Source organism: Gossypium hirsutum, chromosome D02 (genome assembly GCF_007990345.1).
Source record: "Gossypium hirsutum isolate 1008001.06 chromosome D02, Gossypium_hirsutum_v2.1, whole genome shotgun sequence".
Classification (NCBI taxonomy): domain Eukaryota; kingdom Viridiplantae; phylum Streptophyta; class Magnoliopsida; order Malvales; family Malvaceae; genus Gossypium; species Gossypium hirsutum.
Window position 1 is genome coordinate 18,272,006 of NC_053438.1, and position 17,313 is coordinate 18,289,318.

The following is a 17,313-nucleotide window of genomic DNA, read 5'->3' on the forward strand; positions in this document are numbered from 1 at the left end:
TCCAGTTATAAACAATTTAGCGACTACTGCTCAGGAAAACAGCTCGTAGTGAATATGTGATTTTGTTGTAAACATTAATGAAAATTTGCCAATGAGTTATTTATTGACTATTATAAAGCTTACTATAATCTATGTGGTGAAGGTCAAATCAATATATATTATTCTAAAGTAATACTGATAGTCGATTAATGACTATTTTAATTTGTTGAACTTAAGCTCAGAGCAAAAGGGAACTAGATCCGATAAAGGCAAAGAAAAGATCACTGAGTAGTCGAGTTGGAACCGTCTTACCCAACACAAGGTAAGTCATTAAGCATGTAGTTGGTATTATTTCAAATGGTCATAATGTTTATGTATTGATGCTGATGGAATGAATAAATATACATATATATATATGCATGTACGTATGTGATGATGAAATTGTTGAATGAAAAGAAAAGAGGTAAGATGTACTGAGTTGTTGATCTCGGCACTAAACGTGCGGGTATAACCATTTATGACCATGAGATTGGCGCTAAGTGCGCGGGATTAAATTGTACAGCACTAAGTGTGCGATTTGACTATGTTGCACTAAGTGTGCGAAATGAATATGATGCACTAAGTGTGCGAATTGACCATGCGGCACTAAGTGTGCGAGTTTGACTATGTAGCACTAAGTGTGCGATTTGATTACGTAGCACTAAGTGTGCGAGTTGATTATATAGCACTGAGTGTGCGGACTCAATATGCATTCGTGAATCATTATGGACACTATGTGTGCGACACTATTGAGTCGATCGCGGACAGCGGATCGGGTAAGTGTCTTGAGTACATGGCTAATAGGTGCTATGCTTATACTTGGTGTTGAGCTCGTAAGTTTGAACCTATGTGACAACTATACTTGAAGTCACGTACATAAAATTTATCGTAGGATGGGTGAAAGGCCGTTTAGTCGTTTGATTGTAACGAAAATAAATTGATTTATGAAAATGCTTCAATGTCCTATTGATGAGTATATGGAATGTGAATGCATGAATTGATATGAAATTGAATCGATAGGTTGGAGGAACTATGGTATGGTTCGGAATGGATGGAGTAATTAGCCTCGTTCCATTTTGTTTTCTCTTATGATAATGTTATTGATGGATGGTAGTGCATAGCTTATGACTTACTGAGTTATAAACTCACTCGGTGTTTCCTTGTCACCTATTCTAGGTTTCTTGGACACATCTCTTTTGCGTGATCGGGCCGTCATCGAAGTCATCACACCGGATAGCAAGTTTTGGTACTTCTTCTTAGTTGGCTTAGAAGAACATTTTGGCATGTATAAGCTATTACGTTGTGTTTGAACTTTGGCATGTAAACTTTAAGCCATGCGAAAATGGCACGAATGTTCGATTGAGTTGGATCAAGGGTAGGCATGAAATGGACCTAGTTACTTTCGTAACAGATGCTGGCAGCAGCAGTGTCATGAGATTGAAAAATCACTAAAAATAGTAGGAGTGGAATTAATTGATGAATAAATTATGTAATCGAAGCTCGATGAGTCTGTTTTCATGAGGAAGTAACGAAAAGATCATATGGGCAGTATATTAAGAGATAATCAGATTTTTGTGGGACAGGGCCAGAACGGTTTCTGGATTCCCTGCTCCGACTTTGGAAATTCATTATAAATTAACCAGAGATAATTAGGGGTCATACCATATATGTATAGATTCCTCTCTGAGTCTAGTTTTCATAGAAACAAACGGCATCAGTATTGAAGCCCCGTGCAGGGAGATATCCAAGTTGTAATGGGCAAAGGTCAGTGTAGTCGACCCCTGCAACATGGGAGACTTTGACTAATAAACTGTACTAATTGGCCCGACCAAAAATTCTAGAAAAAAATACATAGATGGGCACATGAGTCTAGTTTCTGGGAAAAATTACGAAACTGATTTTCGAGTTACGAAACTCAAGATATGATTTTTAAAACTACTAGTACACAGATTGGGCAGTGTCTGGAAAATAAATTTTATAAGGGGTTAAAGTCAGTTAACACCTCGTGTTCGACTCCGGTGTCGGTTTCGGGTTCGGGGTGTTACATTTGATTGGTATTAGAGCTATGGTTTAGTCGGTTCTAGGACTACCATAGCACGTATGAGTCTAGCTATACATGCCTTAATGTTAATGTTTAAAAGGGTGATGACTTCTGACGGTTGAAATGTTTTTGTTTTGATTAGTAAATGGATCCCGGTGTAGAAAGAACCCTAGCGGATGACGTTGAGAGCGTAGCGGCTGGCACAAGGGACGCCGCCTGTTGAACCTCAGTCATCTGCGAATAATCAAGGTGAGGGGGCTAAACAAGCATTCTTTACCATGATGAATGAGTGGGTCGCGCAATATGCCCGAACCAACCCGGCTGTCCAACAATTCCCAAATTTGAATAATCCACCCCAAGAGCCTGTAATGCCATCAGTCGCTGATCCTGTGAGGCTGAGTAAGCCACCTGTAGACTTGATTAGGAAGCGTGGGGCCGAGGAGTTCAAGGCCATAGTAACTGATGATGCCGAAAGGGCCGAGTTCTGGCTTGATAACACCATTCGGGTGTTCGATGAATTGTCATGCACACCTGACGAATGTCTAAAATGTGCTGTATCTTTGTTGCGAGACTCAGCCTACTATTGGTGGAGGACCTTGATTTCCATAGTCCCGAACGAGCGAGTAACTTGGGACTTCTTTCAAACGGAATTCCGAAAGAAATTTATTAGCCAACGGTTCATTGATCAGAAGCGTAAGGAGTTCTTGGAACTCAAGCAAGGCCGTATGACTGTATCTGAATACGAACATGAATTCGTAAGACTCAGTAGGTATGCCCGGGAGTGTGTAGCTGATGAGGTTGCTATGTGCAAAAGATTCGAGGAAGGATTGAATGAAGATTTAAAGCTACTAATGGGTATTTTGGAAATAAAAGAATTCGTAACACTAGTCGAACGAGCCTGCAAGGCAGAAGAACTTGGAAAGGAGAAGAGGAAGGCTGAATTTGAAGCTAGAGATTATCGTAAAAGATCGACGGGTAAAGCTCCGTTCTCAGCTGTAAAGAAGTTCAGGGAGGACATTAATAAGTCGAGGGCGACTGCGGGAATTTCCATCAGGGAAAGACCATCGATGGGCTCCCGAGCTACTTCGGTAGCTAGTGTGGGCAATAATCGTCACGAGAAACCTGAATGTCCCCAATGTGGAAGACGACACCTAGGTGAATGTTGGGGCAAGTCTACTAGCAGGGCCTGTTACGGATGCGGTTCGAAGGACCACTTCATTAGAGATTGCACGGAGCTGGATGAGAAGAATAAGATTCAAGGTGCAAGACCTAGTGGAGTGACATCTAGAGGTAGACCACCGAGAATTTTAGGAGGCAGGGGTGGTAGTCAGAGGGGGCCTCTGATACGGCCGACCGAGCCGAGAACCGTACTCCTGCTAGAGCATATGCCATTCGCGCACGAGAGGAGGCATCCTCCCCCGACGTCATCACTGGTACCTTCACTCTCTTTGATACTAATGTGATTGCATTGATTGACCCTGGTTCTACTCATTCATATGTATGCGAAACCTTAGCAACCAGTAAGACTCTACCTGTTGAGTCTACTGAGCTCGTAATTCGAGTATCAAACCCTTTGGGTCAATGCGTACTTGTTGATAAAGTGTGTAAGAGATGCCCTCTAATAATCCGAGAATCCTGTTTTCCGGCCGATTTGATGCTTTTGCCGTTCGACGAGTTTGATGTTATTCTTGGTTTGGATTGGTTAACCGCGCATGATGCGGTTGTGAATTGCAAAAGCAAGACTATCGATTTGAGGTGCGCAAATAACGAAATAATCCGAGTTGAGTCTGCGGACTTAAGGGGGTTGCCAGCTGTAATATCAGCAATGTTGGCCCAGAAATATGTAAGGAAAGGGTGCAAAGCATACCTCGCGTATGTACTTGATGACAAGGAGTTAGAAAAGAAACCCGAATCGGTGCCGGTGGTTTGTGAATACCCGGATGTTTTTCCTGAAGAGTTACCGGGTTTGCCACCTGTTCGGGAGGTAGAGTTTGGTATTGAGCTTGTACCTGGAACTACGCCAATTTCGATCGCTCCGTATCGTATGGCACTAACCGAGTTAAAAGAGTTGAAAGCTCAGTTGCAAGAATTGACGGATAGAGGTTTCGCTCGACCGAGTTTCTCACCTTGGGGTGCACCAGTATTGTTCGTGAAAAAGAAGGACGGAACCATGAGGTTGTGCATTGACTATCGTCAACTGAATAAAGTGACGATAAAGAATAAGTATCCGTTACCGCGTATTGATGATCTGTTCGATCAATTAAAGGGAGCATCGGTGTTTCAAAGATAGATTTGAGATCGGGTTATTATCAGTTGCGGATTCGAGATTCGGACGTACCCAAAACTGCTTTCAGAACGAGGTACGGTCACTACGAGTTCTTAGTGATGCCGTTCGGGCTCACTAATGCCCCTGCGGTGTTTATGGATTTGATGAATCGGATCTTCAGGCCGTATTTGGATCGGTTCGTAGTTGTGTTTATTGATGACATCTTGGTCTATTCAAGAGATGAGACCGAACATGCTGAGCATCTGAGGCAAGTGTTGCAAATTTTGCGGGATAAGCAGTTATATGCTAAGTTCAGTAAGTGTGAGTTCTGGTTAAGAGAGGTTAGCTTCTTGGGTCATGTGGTATCCGCATCGGGTATTCGAGTTGACCCGAGCAAAATTTCAGCCATACTTAACTGGAAGCCTCCGAGAAATGTTACCGAAGTCCGGAGCTTTCTAGGGCTCGCCGGTTATTACCGACGATTTGTCAAAGGTTTCTCGATGATAGCCACACCAATGACGAAGTTACTTCAAAAGGATGTTAAGTTTGAATGGACGGAGAAATGTCAGAAAAGCTTCGATCAACTGAAAACTCATTTGACTGAAGCTCCAATTTTGGTGCAACCCGAATCGGGTAAAGAGTTTGTCATTTATAGTGACGCATCCCTACTTGGGTTGGGTTGCGTATTGATGCAAGAAGGTCGAGTTGTGGCCTATGCCTCAAGACAATTGAAGCCACACGAGAGAAATTATCCGACCCATGATCTCGAACTAGCCGCCATTGTGTTTGCATTGAAAATATGGCGACATTATTTGTTTGGTGAGAAATGCCATGTGTTTTCGGATCACAAAAGTCTCAAATATTTGATGACTCAACGAGACTTGAATCTGCGACAAAGACGTTGGCTTGAGTTGTTGAAAGATTACGAGCTTGTCATTGATTACCACCCGGGAAAGGCTAATGTGGTTGCGGACGCCTTAAGCCGGAAATCACTGTTTGCTTTGCGAGCGATGAATGTACACTTGTCTGTTCTACCTGACAATGTGTTAGTAGCTGAATTAAAAGCCAAACCATTATTGACTCATCAAATTCTTGAAGCTCAGGAAGTCGATGATGAATTGGTTGCAAAACGAGCTGAGTGTGTTTCGAACAAGGAATCGGAGTTTCAGATTGATGATGATGGTTGTTTGAGGTTTAGAAGTCGTTTGTGTGTTCCAAGGAATTTGGAACTCATTCCGATGATTCTGAACGAAGCCCATTGTAGCCGAATGTCAATTCACCCGGGGAGCACGAAAATGTACAACGACTTGAAACGTCGGTTTTGGTGGCATGGTATGAAACGAGACATCTCTAACTTTGTTTCGAGATGTTTAATATGTCAACAAGTGAAAGCGAAACATCAAGTGCCTTCAGGGTTACTTCAGTCGATCATGATACCCGAGTGGAAATGGGACCGAGTCACAATGGACTTTGTGTCCGGACTGCCATTGTCCGCAAGTAAAAAGGATGCGATTTGGGTTGTTGTTGATAGGCTGACTAAGTCGGCTCACTTTATCCCCGTGCGTACGGATTTTTCATTGGATAAACTAGCCGAATTGTATGTTTCTCAGATTGTGAGATTACATGGAGTACCTATTTCTATCGTGTCGGATAGAGATCCGAGATTCACCTCGCGATTTTGGAAGAAATTGCAAGAAGCTTTGGGTACCAAGCTGCATTTTAGCACCGCTTTTCATCCCCAAACTGATGGTCAATCCGAGCGGATAATTCAGATACTCGAGGATATGCTGAGATGCTGCATCCTTGAGTTTAGTGGTTCATGGGAGCGGTATGTACCTTTGATTGAATTCGCTTACAACAATAGTTTTCAATCAAGTATTAAGATGGCACCTTACGAGGCTTTGTACGGTCGTAAATGCCGTACACCATTGTTTTGGACCGAGCTCGGTGAAAGTAAAATTTTCGGAGTTGATTTGATTAAAGATGCCAAACAGAAAGTAAAGGTAATCCGTGAAAGTCTGAAAGCAGCCACAGATCGTCAGAAATCGTATGCGGATTTGAAACGAAAAGACATTGAATATCAGGTGGGAGATAAAGTGTTTCTTAAAGTTTCGCCTTGGAAAAAGGTACTTAGGTTTGGCCGTAAGGGCAAGTTGAGCCCGAGATTCATTGGGCCGTACGAAATCTCCGAACGAGTGGGGCCAGTTGCGTATAGATTGATTTTGCCCCCTGAGCTTGAAAAGATCCATGACGTCTTTCATGTTTCGATGCTTCGACGCTATAGATCTGATCCATCGCACATAATTAGCCCATCAGAGGTTGAAATTCAAGCCGATATGAGTTATGAAGAAGAACCGATGCGTATCCTAGCTCGTGAAGTGAAGGAGTTACGAAACAAAAGAGTTCCGCTAGTAAAGGTGTTATGGCTCAAACACGGGATCGAGGAAGCTACTTGGGAAACCGAGAGCTCGATGAAAGAACGATATCCAAACCTATTTACCGGTAAGATTTTCGGGGACGAAAATTTCTTAAGTGGGGGAGAGTTGTGACAGCCCAAAATTGACCCTAGTCGGGAAGTGGTTTCGGGACCACAAAACCGAGTCTTATAAATAATTAAAGATTATATTCTGTGTTTATGATGTGCGTAAATGCTTGTGTGATAGTTCCATACTTTAATTTGGTCAGTGTATGTGGAATTTATTAGTAGGGACTTATGTGAGACAATTTAGAAATATGCTAGGCAAGTGTTCAAGTGGCCCATTAATATATGTGGGAAAGTGTTTGTCCTTGCATGTCAAATTAGCCAAATTAAAGCATAGTGGCTGGCCATGCTATGGGTGGAAACATGTCACCAACATGTTATGCTAGTGATGTATGCTAAGAAAAATAAAATAAAGAGCATGGTAATTAAACAATGAAAAGGAAGGGTGATGAAAAAAAAATGGTCTCATCCATACCCCCCTTGTTGCCGTGAGTTGAGGAAAGAAAACAAAAAAAAAAATGTGTTCATTCTTGAACACCTTTGGCCAAATAGAGGAAAGAAAGGAAGGGGAAGAGCTTGAGAAAATCGGCTATGGTGGTTTGCTAGACTAAGGTATGTTTGATGTTGTTCTTGAGATGCATGCATGTTTTAGTAGTTGACTTGAGTTCTAAAAACCCATGGTTCAATTTTGTGGATTGATGATGATTTTGTGTTTTGCCATTGATGAGTGCTTGAGCTTTTTGATAGTTGTTGATGAAAAGTGAAAGATATGTTAAAGATTAATATGTTAAATTAAGGCTTGGTAAGCTAGCTATTAAGGTGAAATGCTAATGTTAGTATTTGATTTGGTAATAATCTGTTTGGGGACAGCAGCAGTAAGGTGATTTTGGAAAATCGCCATAATTTGTAGGAGTTGAATTAGAAGCTGAGTGAATTATGCCATTAAAGCTTGAAGAGTCTATTTTCTTACAAAAGAAACTATAAAAACAAAAGAGTTACCGATCTTGAGATATTTGAAGTATTGTGGGGCTGAGTCAAAATGACTACTAGATTCCCTGTTCTGTTTTTAGGAAATCATTATAAATTGTACAAAAATGATTATAAGATAAAATTTATATGCTTAGACTCCTTAATGAGTCTAGTTTCAAATGAGATCAAATACAACACATTTTGAATTCTGTAAAATGAGAAATTTGATTCGTAGTGAAGAGTGGTCAGAATAGTCAAACAGTGAAACAGGGGAAACTTTAAGAAAAATCTGGTATTGATTGGCCAAGCCAAAAATTCTGAAAATTTTATGGATGGAAGATATACGAGTCTATATTCAGGGAAAATTAACAGCTAGTGATTTGGAGTTTTGTAGCTCCAGTTATAAACAATTTAGCGACTACTGCTCAGGAAAACAGCTCGTAGTGAATATGTGATTTTGTTGTAAACATTAATGAAAATTTGCCAATGAGTTATTTATTGACTATTATAAAGCTTACTATAATCTATGTGTGTGAAGGTCAAATCAATATATATATTATTCTGAAAGTAATACTTGAATAGTCGATTAATGACTATTTTAAATTTTGTTGAACTTAAGCTCAAGAGCAAAAGGGAACTAGATCCGATAAAGGCAAAGAAAAGATCACTGAGTAGTCGAGTTGGAACCGTCTTACCCAACACAAGGTAAGTCATTAAGCATGTAGTTGGTATTATTTCAAATGGTCATAATGTTTATGTATTGATGCTGAATGGAATGAATAAATATACATATATATATATGCATGTACGTATGTGATGATGAAATTGTTGAATGAAAAGAAAAGAGGTAAGATGTACTGAGTTGTTGATCTCGGCACTAAACGTGCGGGTATAACCATTTATGACCATGAGATTGGCGCTAAGTGCGCGGGATTAAATTGTACAGCACTAAGTGTGCGATTTGACTATGTTGCACTAAGTGTGCGAAATGAATATGATGCACTAAGTGTGCGAATTGACCATGCGGCACTAAGTGTGCGAGTTTGACTATGTAGCACTAAGTGTGCGATTTGATTACGTAGCACTAAGTGTGCGAGTTGATTATATAGCACTGAGTGTGCGGACTCAATATGCATTCGTGAATCATTATGGACACTATGTGTGCGACACTATTGAGTCGATCGCGGACAGCGGATCGGGTAAGTGTCTTGAGTACATGGCTAATAGGTGCTATGCTTATACTTGGTGTTGAGCTCGGTAAGTTTGAACCTATGTGACAACTATACTTGAAGTCACGTACATAAAATTTATCGTAGGATGGGTGAAAGGCCGTTTAGTCGTTTGATTGTAACGAAAATAAATTGATTTATGAAAATGCTTCAATGTCCTATTGATGAGTATATGGAATGTGAATGCATGAATTGATATGAAATTGAATCGATAGGTTGGAGGAACTATGGTATGGTTCGGAATGGATGGAGTAATTAGCCTCGTTCCATTTTGTTTTCTCTTGTGATAATGTTATTGATGGATGGTAGTGCATAGCTTATGACTTACTGAGTTATAAACTCACTCGGTGTTTCCTTGTCACCTATTCTAGGTTTCTTGGACACATCTCTTTTTGCGTGATCGGGCCGTCATCGAAGTCATCACACCGGATAGCAAGTTTTGGTACTTTCTTCTTAGTTGGCTTAGAAGAACATTTTGGCATGTATAAGCTATTACGTTGTGTTTGAACTTTGGCATGTAAACTTTAAGCCATGCGAAAATGGCACGAATGTTCGATTGAGTTGGATCAAGGGTAGGCATGAAATGGACCCAGTTACTTTCGTAACAGATGCTGGCAGCAGCAGTGTCATGAGATTGAAAAATCACTAAAAATAGTAGGAGTGGAATTAATTGATGAATAAATTATGTAATCGAAGCTCGATGAGTCTGTTTTCATGAGGAAGTAACGAAAAGATCATATGGGCAGTATATTAAGAGATAATCAGATTTTTGTGGGACAGGGCCAGAACGGTTTCTGGATTCCCTGCTCCGACTTTGGAAATTCATTATAAATTAACCAGAGATAATTAGGGGTCGTACCATATATGTATAGATTCCTCTCTGAGTCTAGTTTTCATAGAAACAAACGGCATCAGTATTGAAGCCCCGTGCAGGGAGATATCCAAGTCGTAATGGGCAAAGGTCAGTGTAGTCGACCCCTGCAACATGGGAGACTTTGACTAATAAACTGTACTAATTGGCCCGAACAAAAATTCTAGAAAAAAATACATAGATGGGCACATGAGTCTAGTTTCTGGGAAAAATTACGAAACTGATTTTCGAGTTACGAAACTCAAGATATGATTTTTAAAACTACTAGTACACAGATTGGGCAGTGTCTGGAAAATAAATTTTATAAGGGGTTAAAGTCAGTTAACACCTCGTGTTCGACTCCGGTGTCGGTTTCGGGTTCGGGGTGTTACATGTTTGGTAAGTTTTGGAACTAGTAGTTGATGGATGGAAAGTGGTAAAATATGTATGTTTATATAAGTTTTGATGATTGCATTTTAGGTTCCTCTGAATAACATATTGGTTAGTTGATATAGGACTCTTAAAATGGTCATTATATATATGTTTTCATAGGTTTTGATGCCTTGATTATGTGCACAAATGACCTAAAGGTTTATGCATGAAATGGTATAGGAAATGACTTGATTTTTAGGAAAATTTATGTCCACGCGGCCTGAGACACGAGTGTTTGACACGGGCGTGTGACCCTACTCAGAGAGTTACATGGGTAAGGACACAGGCTAGGACACGACTGTGTGTCCTTAGTTCGAAGGTTACAAGGCCTGAGACATGGGCGTTTTTCTTAGCCATGTGAGGCATACGGCTTGGCCACATGGCCATGTGACCACTGTATTCAAATATTTGTAACTTTTTCTTAAACTTTCCAAATGTTTTTAGTTTAGACCCGAATTGTTTCTAAGGTATTTCTAGGGCCTTGAGGACTCAATTTAGGGATGATATATATGTGAATGAATGGCTTTTAGTATGGTTATAATAGAGTATGAAATGTATGTTTAAATGTTCTGTTTATACGGTAATGCTCTTTAACCCTAATTCGACGACGGATATGGGTTAGGGGTGTTACAGATTCAAGTAGCATACTTAGTTAAATTCACAGTTATCTTTATTCACTTCTATTTTTCCATTTGTTAATTTTACATTTTTGAAATAAATTCAGCCCCTATGGAGACGATACTCTATACTTGCTACTTTATTACTTGTTGACGACTATGTACACTTGAACATATTTATTAAACTCGTAATAAGATGTGGAAAACTTGTAGGAGATGGAGCAATACTTTTATGCCATAAGCATCAAGGTTGATGATGTGAAGGTAAACAATGTTGCTAGATATTTTACTAATTTCACACTTTTGTCGTAGCAGTATAGGTCCACAGATGAAAGGCATGGTTAGGCCACAATTGGAACTTAGGAGTAGTTCCAAAAGGACTTCAAAGAGTAGTTTTACCCCCAATATGTTGAGAAGAGGCTTGAGCTAAGTTGCATTAGTTTTCACAACAAGTTATAATTCGGAAGTACATGAAGGAGTTCAGTGAATTGATGCTTCAAATCATATATCTGAGTGAGAAAAAGACATTATTCTTTTTCCTGGATTGTTTCAAGTTGTTGGTTAAACAAGAATTGGAACGTCGAGGGGTCTAAGAATTGCCCAAAGTTATGAGGTGGCATAGTTTTTAGTCGAGCTTGTTTCGAGGAAGGACAAGTTTGAGTCTTGCAAGCCCAAATGGAAGGGCAATGGTGGGGAAGATGAAGAGGGAAAAGTTGATAATGACAACGATAATGGTAGCAATGAACAACCACAAAATAGGAAGAGAAAGCCCAATAGTAAATTGAAGGGGCCATTGAAATGCTTTCTTTATGAAGGTCTGCATATGGTTAGGGATTGCTCGAAGCGATCTATGTTTTCTTCCATAAAAAAGAATGATGATCTAGAAAAAGTACTAATGAGGTTTGGTTCAATTGTGCGTGGATTGAAGCCAGGAGGGGCAAAAAGAATGACAAGAAGTCAATGAAGTGCTTCTTACGTTGTGGTCCGCATAGGATGCGAGACTATCTAGAACGAACTAAGTTGTCTACAGTCACTAAAGAATATGAAACGGAGCTAGAGAGCGAGGATTTGGTGTTTAGATCAATGATGCTCAGTTTTGCTAAGGCGAGGAGGGATCGCAAGCAAAAAGGGTTGATGTTTGTGAACATCAAGGTTGTAGGCCAAAAGAGGAGTGCTATTGGCAATACGGGGGCATCCGATCTATTCGTTTTGAAGAAATTTGTAGGTAAACTTGGCCTCTCAATTAGCAAATCAACTAAGAGGATCAAGATGACTAGTTTTAAAGAGGTCCCAATTGTGGGAGTAGCATAAAGAGTTGCGTTACAAATCAGTGAGTGAAAAGGCAATGAAGACTTTAAGGTAATTCATCTAGATTATTACGATTTCGTTCTTGGCTTGAATTTCCTCGACCAAATTAATGGTCTTTTGGTTCCTTTTGCCGATTGTATTTTGTATCTTGGATGCTCGTTAACGATAATGCATGGTGTAGGTAAGTCGTGATGAGAAAGGTGGAACCAATGTATTATCGACAATCCAACCAGCCAAGGGTATTAATGGCAGAAAGAATATTGACTCGGTAGATCGAAGTGCTATAGGGACCTCATTGGAAATGCTAGAGGTGCGGCAAACTAATGCGAACCCTGTTGAGTCATCAATAGAGCTACCACCTATAAGAGAGGTGGGTTGTGTATCAAACTTTAAGGGTAAAATAGTGATACAAACAGTGCAGTTGAAATGAGTAAATGCAACGAGCTAGATACATCTCAAACACTTATCTAGTGTTTTTCATTTTGACTTACTGTTGGCTTAGCAAGGACATAGGAACCATTTTAGAGTTTTGAAATGGATAAGTCAAAGGGCTTACAAACTAGAGTTAGCAGGAATACTTAAGGTTCACTCGATGTTTAATGTGAGAATGCCAAAACCTATTTGTAAGAATCAAGAGGATCCCGATTGAGGCAAGTCACAATTTGGGCGAGTAAAAGTAACGAGATCTTGTAAAGGAGATGTACCAAAAAGGAGTGAAACAGTTTGATTTAGGTGATTACGAAAGCCGAGACAAATATTCCAAGAAGCGAAACTACCCGACAAAGAGGTTAGTTGAAGGACAACCGAGGCATCGAGAAAGTTCTAAGGTGAATAAAACCCGTGTCATTCCGAGTACACGACGAGGGTATTGCGAGCATGGGAGAGGGAGAATGTCATGGGTTGCAGATCAATTGATTAAATAAGACTCATTTAACACTCTTGAACTAACCCGACTCGTGGAACATATGGAGAAATCCATCTATTTAAAACCTTGGTGGCCCAATGAAACACTCTAGTAAAATTAAGTTATCAGAGTAAATAATGTAAATCCTAAAGGGATAAGATTGTATATAGTTTAAATCTATTAGGAATCTCAATTATAGATAGGCTCTAATATTGATCGTCGATGTAACTCAATCTTTACCGTTGGTTTTAAGGGAGCTCAACTATAAATAAATGTCTTCCCCTCATTTGTTAATCATTCCATTCATAGTTGTGAATATATTTGAAAATATTTACTCAAACACTTGACATGTTTTACTTTCTTGTGGCATTTTCGGTTCTTCTGTTGCTTTTTAGTTTTGAGACTAAAAACCAAGAAATCGCCTAAAGTCGCATAGATTGCGAGACTAAAGTTCTAATCCCGTGACAATTGCACACAGATTATTAATTTTTAATGGTTAAGATTATATCTCCCATATAACTTATATTTAACGACAAATTTTTTAAATATTAATAATTCATATATCAATTACCTAAATTAGTATTGGATATAGATGGAAGAAATTTATATAGGACGAGTGCCAAACCCCATTGTGAGTGTACCATAATACCATAATTAATAATGTATATGTATTTTAATTTTACGGCGTATTGCTTTGTTGCCTTAAGAAAGAAAGTAGAAAAAAGTAGTATTTGAACCTGATCTGAAAAATGTTGGATTCTATTATTTCCATTTTGACTTATTAGAAATTTTATCAGATATATGTGTAGAAACTACATATCCAGAATATAGAGTTTATTTAAAAATAATATATAATAAATAATGAAGCATATGATGCGAAATTAATTAATAATAGCACATGACATATGTACGATACTAAAATAAAAAAAGATTAATCTATGAGTAAAAATAAATTTAAATACGTAAATACATTAAATTAGAAAAATATTAAATTCACTATAACTATTTATCTCAATGTTGTTATCAATTTTTAGTTAGTGTCAAGTTAACTTGGTGCATCAATTTAATTAAGAACTTTATTAATATAAACAATTAATAAAAGTAGAAAAGTATGTATAATAAAATTAAAATGTATAAAATAAAATAAAATACAAATTTGAGTGGAAAATTAAGGTTTCTCAATGCAAATAATGTAGATTCAAATCTTACTAAATTCAAAATTTTTATTAATTTTTTAAAAGAATTAAGAATATACTCTAATAATATAAATTAAATAATAATATAAATACTTTGAGTGGGTTGGTCTATTTTTTAAATTTAATTTGAATTATTCGATTTTTATATATAAAAAATAAAAACCAAACTACAATAATCTGTCTGCTTTTCAAAATTTGTAAATAAGCTGAGACTTCTTAACTTACCGTAACTGTCGCAACTACGATAGACACGTGCCATATGACATTCCAATTGTCACGCGAGCAATCAATCATCGGACCGCTGGAATTTGTTTCCAAGAAAAAGATCCGACGGTTCCGATAAGCTTTTCCGAAACCAAGTGGGTTTCTTCATTCCTATAAGAATAATACAGTTACTGCTTTGCCGGCGCGGTGCAGTTTGTTCTGCCCTCCCCTTCTTTATCATTACTTTAATTTTTTTCTCCCTCTGCCCGGATCTCCGACGATATTATCCCATTTTATTCCTCCCTCTCCTCTTTTATCCCCCAAAATTCTAAAAGAAGTTCTCCCACATTTCATATTTAATTCTAAAATATTTTCTATCTTCTTGTTTCTCTATTGTTTTGTTTTGATTGAATAAAGAGGAGAGGGAAACATAACAAGAAAAAAAAATGAACTAGAAGAGTTAGGGTTCGAGCCAAGGTTTTGTGGATGGCGCAGGTTCAAGTTCAGCATCATGCGTCGGTTTCGGGGCCAATCAGTGTCGCGTCGGGGCACGGAGGAGCGCAGTTCATGCCGACTTCACTCTATGTTGGGGATCTTGATGTTTCAGTTACCGATGAGCAACTCTACCAAACGTTTGGCGAGGTGGCTCCGGTCGTTTCTGTGAGGGTTTGTCGGGACACGGCGACTGGCCGCTCTCTCGGATATGGCTACGTCAACTATAACAATCCTCGAGATGGTTAGACTTCAACTTTACTGCGAACTGCTCATTTCTTTAATATTTAAAGCGGTTTGTTGGTTAGACTGTGAATTCTTCTTTTTTGTGTATGTGGTTCTCTGTTTTGGGATATTTAAGGACCATGCGGTTATTTGGAAATTTTGAGATATTAAGGAAGTGTAGATATTAGTGAATTTACTTTAATTCTAAAGCTATTCAAGCTGATCGCTGTTGTAATATAATTTATTTGCAGTTTTCAGTGTATCATAGTATCAATGCGAGTTACTGATTTCCATGAATAGTGAATTGTTAAAAGTTGTAAGTTTTGATTAATTAACCTGAAGTATGGATCTTACATTCTACGTTTTACTTTTGAGTTATGCAGAATGTATGTAGTTTGTAGATATAAGAAATTATTTTTGTTAAAGGTTTGAGGTTTAACCTTTTTGCCAAATTTGCCTTGCATTATCATCCAAAGGGTCGCTTGAACTTCCGTATTAGAAGTTAACTTTAACTTTGAGTGGAGCTTTGGGATTAATTTCTATCAAGTTCATGTTTTAGATCATGACAAATTGGGAGAATCAACTCTTTCTTTTGAATTGTTGAGGTTGCTTACTATGCCTTGTTATTCATGTCTGCAGCGGCTAGGGCATTGGATCTACTGAATTTCACTCCAATGAATAATAAGCCTATCCGAATCATGTATTCTCAACGGGACCCTAGTCTTCGTAAGAGTGGTACTGCAAATATATTTATCAAGGTATTTTTCTTTCCCAATTTTCCCTCCCTTTTGTTCCATTTTAATTCCTGTTCTATACTAGGTTCCTTTTTCCTCTAAAACTAGAAGATTGGTCGTTTAGTTGCACGTCACTAGGCATTTTGGGTTTCAAGCTCTTGCCCATTTAAACTCTCTCCGTGCGTGCTCAATTTCTGTGCAAATATATTTGCAAACAATTCTTTCTTTGATTTTCCTCTTTCTATTTGCTGTATCCATTCACATGCATGCATAATTTCTAGATAAAAGACTGTATAAGTTGCTTTTATGTTTACCTATGCCTTCGTTTTTGTTCTTTCCAGAATCTGGACAAGTCAATTGACCACAAAGCATTACATGATACGTTTTCTTCCTTTGGCAACATTCTTTCTTGCAAGATATCAACTGATGGTTTGGGCCAGTCCAAAGGCTATGGTTTTGTGCAATTTGACAAGGAAAAATCTGCTCAAAATGCAATTGATAAATTAAGAGCACGTTTGGTTCGCTGTATTGGATTAGAGGTGTATTGAATTGGATTAGAGGTGTAATGAAATAGAGGTGTAATAGCAAATCAACTGTTTGGTTGAATGTAATGGAATAGAGGCGTAATAGTAAAACTGTGTTTGGTTGAATGTAATAGAGGTGTAATAGCATAATGGAGAAAACTAAAATGACCAGAATACCCTTAGCATAAATTTGTTTTGGTAAATGATTATTGTTATTGTTATTTAAATTTTAATAAGATTATTTATTATCAAAAATAAATAATTTAATCATATTTAAACATAATTATTATTTAATATATTTTAATTAAAATATATAATTTAATAAAATGGTTAATAATTAGCAGAAATTTGTTTTGGTAAATTATTTTATTTAAATTTTAATAAGATTAATATCAATAATAAATAATTTAATCATATTTAAACATAATTATTATTAAATATATTTTAATTAAAATATATGATTTAATAAAATTCTTAATAATTAATATTCTTATATGAATTTACTCAAACCATAATATATGATACTGTAAAATATAAATTAACATAATTATTATTAAATATATTATAACTATATTTGCTGCAACATCATAGAAATTCAATACCGTAAATCACTCCAATTTTCCTATTTAAACTCTATAACTATATTTGCTGCAACATCATAGAAATTCAATGGAAGCAAACTAGACTAAAAGCAGATAATAGCCAAATGTTTCCATTTTTTCTTTTTCATGTTTTTAAGATGCAGGCATACATTGAAAGCAGATATGCACACTTCAGGCACAGTATTCATCATACAATTTGAAGAAAAACACTGCTACAAAC

The 17,313-nt window shown here is 37.8% G+C and overlaps 1 protein-coding gene across 1 annotated transcript; it reads left to right on the forward strand.

Annotated features, from left to right (window-relative positions):
* The first annotated feature begins 14,549 nt into the window (after positions 1 to 14,549).
* LOC107910751 (polyadenylate-binding protein 2) lies at positions 14,550 to 16,766 on the forward strand. The gene is made up of 3 exons (XM_016838731.2): positions 14,550 to 15,252; positions 15,873 to 15,991; positions 16,309 to 16,766. The coding sequence occupies exons 1-3, from the start codon at positions 15,003 to 15,005 to the stop codon at positions 16,513 to 16,515; spliced, it is 576 nt and encodes a 191-aa protein (XP_016694220.1). The 5' UTR covers positions 14,550 to 15,002; the 3' UTR covers positions 16,516 to 16,766.
* The last annotated feature ends 547 nt before the right edge of the window (positions 16,767 to 17,313 follow it).